General features: G+C 42.9%; 1 protein-coding gene across 1 annotated transcript in view; it reads right to left on the bottom strand.

Moving 5' to 3' along the window:
• Positions 1–6,166, bottom strand: part of NPTN (neuroplastin) — a 69,242-nt gene extending 63,076 nt beyond the window's left edge. The window contains exons 1-3 of the mRNA XM_057303600.1: positions 6,086–6,166; positions 5,548–5,694; positions 5,100–5,318 (exon numbers count right to left, since the gene is read on the bottom strand). Coding sequence (XP_057159583.1) covers positions 5,100–5,318; positions 5,548–5,694; positions 6,086–6,166 — 447 coding nt within the window. The remainder of the gene's footprint in view (positions 1–5,099; positions 5,319–5,547; positions 5,695–6,085) is intronic.
• Positions 6,167–6,518: the final 352 nt, after the last annotated feature.

The raw sequence follows: 6,518 nt of genomic DNA on the forward strand, positions 1-6,518 counted from the left end.
AAATTTCACAAAAACCTCACAAACAAGTTTAAAAATGCATTATCTAAGGTGCTTAAAATTAAATTCCATGTCATCAATGGCATTTTAAAAAATTCATGTAAAATGATAATGTTTTGTTTAAAGAGACACACTGAAAGGTAAGCCAACTGTTCACAGGAGGTGATTTTTATACCATTTTTTAAAACATTGATGTGTGAATTTATTTTAGAGGTCCCTGCTCTATTTCTTTTCTGACAGATTCTATTTTTCCAGATGCTCCTCAAATGAAGATTTATTCCTCAATCTTACATCCTACTTTTCTCCTTGTACTACTGTAGCCTTTCTTGTCTTTGCCTTTCTCTTAGAACTTCATTCTCTACTTCTGATCCTGTCCAGATTGTGCTCTCGCTGTAAACAAAAATGGAATAGATGCAGAAAATTTTTCACAGAATTCACCTCTTCCGAAACTTATTTGCATAATTTTACTCAAACTTCAATTGAACATCTGCAAAATATCCAACATAGTCATTGTTTTTCTACACTTCATTTGTGTAGATGTTAGCTACTTGTTACCTTCCCAAACTGTCTTCTAAACAAAAACTTTCACATAGATCCAGCAAAGTATCAGATTTTACACACATCTTACTTTGAAAAAGTACCTCAAACTAAGTGAATGAAAACATGTCCAAATCGTTGGAACACTTATCTAGTCATATCTGTTCATCTTTGCAAACCCAGTTAAACAATTACTTTTATTTTTTAAGAAAATAATAAAGACAATACAGTAATATTTTGCCTTTTACTAACGTCTAAAGATATACTCTAGAGAAAATATTTCACATCAAAATTGTATTGAGGAAAAAGAAAGGGGTTTCTTCAAGGCAAAACAGTCTAATTTCTCAAGAGGATTGGTATAACTCACTCAGAGTCAGACCTGCAATGATCTTCACTCTTAATTTGTGGAAAATGCTTGGCCTGTGGAGCACATTGATATTTAAGGGCTTTTATTTTCTTAAACCTTGGTGTATTAACAGGTCAGCTCTATTAAGTCTGACAACACAAAAACCCCATCTGCATCTCTTTCTAATTTGAAACCAGTAACCTTGAAAAACAAAGACTAAGAGCCCAGGAAGGATCCTGACTTAGTAACATGGCCTTTCCACCAGAGACCCAGGACCAATTCTTCATGCCTAGGTGCTCCATTCTATTAGTAGTGACACTTGTCAGTTGCCTGAGAGACTGGAGGCTTATAATCTCCTTAGGAAATGCTTTATTCCAAGGCAAACTATTTCTTCTGGTCATTTAAAATCTTATTTGGATTAATTAAGATTCCTTACTTGACATCTGGCATGTCATTTGCACCACAGATGCTATAGGTAACATCTGCCTTCTGTGACTCATTTCGGTTCATGCAAAGAAGAGAGGTACAATCAATAGCAAGTACATGTCTAAAAACATACTCAGGGAGAGAAAACTGCCAAACCACCGAAGCAAACAGCACTTGACAGAAAAGAAAAAGATTTGTGAATCATCTATTGCTAATACTGGCACTGTTACAAATGACAATGTTCGCAACTATCTAGTATCACCCAAGCAAAATGGTTTCTTAAAATGTTGCTCATTGATAATAAAATTCATTAGACTCCTTTTCTCCCACTAAGCACTGTTAATTATCCAACTTTATATTTTCAGTATGAATATAGTGCATTTTTACACTCCACTCCACATTCATTCATTAGTTAACATCTCCAACACTCCCACTATGTGCCAGGCACTACCCTCCACTTCTCTTTTCCACAACAATGGGATTCTATGAAAAGATGATACCTAACCCATATGAAAGATATTTAGTTCACTGAAAGAAAAAGAAAGGCATGAAATCTCCCCGACAATGAAAATATAAACTTCCTCACCAGCATTTGCAACTGCAGACACAGCGCAGCTGGTCACTTAAAGTTACATAAGCACAAATCTCTCTGTTCAGGGCCTTCAAAATGGCCTACTTAATTTTATTCAAGATAGTGAGCAGCATTAACTATTAAGTGCTCAACATATACATGATGAAAAACAAGTAATAATGCTTTTTAAGGGATAATAACAGTAACAGCGAACACTTACTATAGTGAGCAAACATTTAGTACATATAGTTACTGTTATGCTACATAATGTAGCATATGGCACATATAGTAACATATAGTAACATATGTTACATATAGTAACAAGTGTTACATATAGTAAAAATTCACTCCCTACTAAAACTCACTATATGCCAGGCAGAAATCAAAGTGCTTTATAGCCATTACCTCATTTAATCTTCGCATCATCCCTAGGAGATTGGCATTATTATAAACTTCCTTTTACAGATAATAAAACTGAGGCTTGGAAGTATTAAGCACTTTATACAAGATCCCTTACCTAGAAGAGCCGGACTCAAACCCAGGTCTATCGGGATCCAAAGGCTGTGCTCTTGATCACCAAACAATATCGCTTGGTTCACCCTCATTCAATTTGAAAGTCTGAAGTTTTTCAATGTTTTATCAGAAAGGTTACTTTTTAAGTTACTTTTTACTTTTAAACAAGTTTCCTCCTTTAAAATGAATTAGATCTTTCTTGATACATACAAAAAACCAACACCTTAACTAAGGATTTTACTTTAAACTGTGGTCCTAAAAGTCTTAAAGTTGGATGAGAAAGTCTATCTGAATGAAAACCCTGAGTCTCTACGGTAATGGGTCACAGCTGAGAAGCAAGAGGCCATGAGTGTCATCAGTCCAAACAATTCATTTTAGGAAAAATGAAAGAGACCTTTTGAAAAACATTTATAATCATTCTAAACTACCACATACCTAATCCAAAAACACTTAGGTTTGAGGGGTTTTTTCCCTAAGTCATCATTTTAAATAATCTAACATTTTGACATCATACAAAGCATGGTATCCATTTCTGATGCGCCATAAGAAAATACAAACTCCATGACAAGAGGTCAGACTCTTGCAGGGCTATTACCAGTTGAAAGCATGAATCTTATCATAAAACATATTATAGAGAGCTATCAAATGGCATCCTTACCTACACGGACTCAAACACAAAAAAAAAAACCCAGCCATTTCTTTCTTAAATTAAATTTACATCCATTTGGGTCAACTACAGGGCTCAGCTTCACTTCACCAGTCAGGTCATATGACTGAATTCAAGCTCATTTCAAGGAAAAGCTGCACTATGCCATATTTAGAACACATATCACTGAGAATAGCCAGTCGAGTCTTTGGTAGGCCTATCCAAAAACATTGCTTTAGTTGCTAAGAAACTACAATTTTGCCGTATTATAAATCATTGAAAGCTAAGCCATAGCACAGAGATTAAACATGCTAAGATCAAGAATCTCTCACCTATCATGCCAAATGACACCATGCTATTTCCACAAATCAAATAGGTGAAATTACTATTGGGCTCCTTCAAGCCATATTGTTAACACAAACTAAAAACTGACGAGACAAATCAGACTAACTCTACCCCGCCTTCCACAGTGGCCTCATGCTTCGGAGGAAACTGAAAAATACCCAACCGACTTCATATATTCAATGTTAGAGACAGAAAAATATTTCCTTCCTGACCCCTGCAGTGATAATTCAAGGCCATGAAGCATACATAAGACTTGATTAGTGCAATCTGGTACAAACAACACTTATATTTAACTGATGGTGCTTTTTCTATCCTTTATTGATATATTTTCACTGTAATCGTCAGCATTTTAAGCCCAGACTCTCCATAGAACCCTTACCTTCATTGGCTTCATCATTGATTTTTTAAAAAATGAAAGCCATTAAATTCCAACTATTCTAACAAGTAATTTTAAATTGTTCCAGTATAACAGGACACTGAATAATTGGCAAAAATAATTTCTAGTTCACTCTCTAGTAGGGACTTCTCAAATTCTTTCCTATAAAAATATTTTTAAACCTCTTAAAGGCTGTTTCCACAAAAGCAGAAACTAGTTCACAGTACCTCTGAAAGATCAATTCAGCAGCTGAATTGTAACACGTCTTCACCAGTCAGAATATTTTTTGTCTTGCTCCCCCATCACAGTGATTTCCCCCGACTTCTCCATCTTCTCTAAAGAGCTTCAGTTCAAAACCTAATTGTTTCCACTATACACTGCACCCATCTCAGGAACTACTTTCATGGTCCTCAGAAATAATGTCTGTTCTGCTTTGAAACTTTCAGATCTTTAAAACCCACTTCCTCCATCTCCCTCTCCCCAGTCAGATTCAGTCCCACCACTGCAGTTCCAGTTATGTGTCTCTGCCTTCCCAAAGGCCTAAACAATATCATACAGCACTCGCCACAACTCAGCAGCTCCTCCCGTCCCTGATATATCCTCCACACTGCAAACCAACATTACACCCCCGGCTTCCTGCATTTTACTCCCTTCCCTTATTTTGTCTTTCCCCCACCCCCATCTCTGTACCCAGGCACCCTTTTTGCTCTAATAAATATTCCCCCTACCTCAGTTTCAACGCTTTCTCCCCATCCTCTGCTCATTTTTCCTCTCCTTATTTAGAAACTCCTTTTTGCTCTCCCAACCACTACCCTAGAATGCCCAACACTCCACCCTCCTTAGCAAACCCAGCCCTCTTCCCCCATCTCGTCTAGAGCCACAGCTGCTTCTCTTTCCAGATCCCTTACTGCAGTCAACCCACTACCTTAGCTTTCCACCTACCTTCCCTCCACCTCCACATCCAAGGTTCCCTGAGTCTTTACCCCTCCTTGGGGCTCTAGTACTCTGCTCAGTATTCTTCAGGACTCCCCTCCCCCCAGAGTCTCCCTTATTTTTTAAGGCTGTCACCGGTCTCAGGGGCCCCCGTAGACTCTTAGACGACCCCAGTGCCCGGGACCCCCGTTCTCTTGGGGTGCCTGGCTGACACCACTCCCGTCGCCTTAAACACAAATACCTGTCTTCTACCGCCTCTTTAAAAACTGCGCCCCCTCCTCATCCGCCCCCGCTACTCCAGCTCCTCACGTCGGCTTCCCGGTGTCCCCTCCCCGACTCGGAGAGACGAGCTCCACGATGCGGAGCCTCTAAGTCAGCAACACCTCAGGCTCCTAACGGACGCCCCCACCTCTCGGACCGGAGCCTCGGTTCTCACACCCGCGCCTCTTCGAACTCCAACCGGCATCTCCCCTCGGGTGCGCAGCCCTTCAGACTCTCGACCGGCCCTCTTCCCCTTCCTCCGGCACCTCCTCCGGCCCGGGACGGCCTCCTCCGGTCGCCGGCGTCCCTCGGCCCCCGCCCGGCCCGCCCCCGGCACCCCGCTTACCGTTCTGAGCGGCGCCTGGCCCTGGGAGGAGGGAGCCAGAGACCAGCAACAGCGAGAGGGCCAGGGCGCTGGGAAGCGACGAGCCCGACATCCTCCCTGCGGAAGACCGAACAGCGAATGGGCCAGGGCCGGGGCCGGAGCCGGGGCCGGGGAAGGGAGGGGAGGGAGGGAGGGGGCGGGCGAGTGCGCGAGGGAGTGAGCGAGGGAGGCAGCAACAGCTAGGCTCCGTCCTTCTCCGTCCTCCTCCTACCGCCGCAGCGCCCAAGCCTCGCGAGAACTTCTCTCCGGGCCGTGGGCGGCTAAGGAGAGACGGCGGCAAGGCTCGCGAGAAGAGGGGCCTCGACTGATGCTCCCGCCCCTCAGACTCGGTGTCCCGCCCCTGCGGAAGCTGATTGGCCTAGAGCGAGATGGGTCACGTGCCAAGGGCTCTTCTGGCCACGTGACGGAGCGAGGCGGGGCTCCTCCACTCCCTTGGCCCTGGGGAACCGTGGACTGTGGTTTCTGCTTACCCTCTGTGAAACCGGAGCGTCCATAAATAAGAGGAAGCTTTGAGGACACATGTTTCCTCCTCTCATCCTGCTTTTCATTTGTTGGAGCTCTTGGCCGCAGAACTTGATGCACCACCACCTTTTTTACGCCTTCCTCTCATTGTCTCCAATCAAAGTCCTGTTAGGTCTTCCTTCTGGACTTTGACCTTAGACCCCTACAGCCATCTGGCTCCAACCTTCCTTTTTCACCTGTTTTTAATCTTTCAGGCGTAGTGATCGCCTCCCCTTGCCCAGTATTACCTTGTGCTTCCGGCTTCTACATTTGCTCCCGCCGCTTGAAATGTCCTCCTTTTCCGCACCCTTCTCCTCCTCCTCCCCCATTTTGACCTTATTTTAGTTTCATCGAATCTCAGGGCCTGAAGTTCAGCTAGCCTAATTGCGCATCCATAGGCACTAAATTCTACAAGGAAGTTATCATGTATTAACTTACATGAAGATCTTCAGAAGCATTTTTATGCAGCGAACATTTATTGAGTACCTGCTGGGTACCAAGTTTTCACATCTGCTGTGAAACCCAGATGAAAATATTGTCCCCATTTTTACGAAGTTCACAACCTAGTCTAACAGAGGAACAAGGAAGAGGACGAATGACTGCAGAGCAAAACGACCCATAGGAAAGGAGCCTCCGAAGTACTCTGCAGTGTGGTCACTACTGTTTGCATGGAATTGAGAA

This window comes from Ursus arctos, unplaced genomic scaffold (genome assembly GCF_023065955.2).
Source record: "Ursus arctos isolate Adak ecotype North America unplaced genomic scaffold, UrsArc2.0 scaffold_28, whole genome shotgun sequence".
NCBI classification, from domain to species: domain Eukaryota; kingdom Metazoa; phylum Chordata; class Mammalia; order Carnivora; family Ursidae; genus Ursus; species Ursus arctos.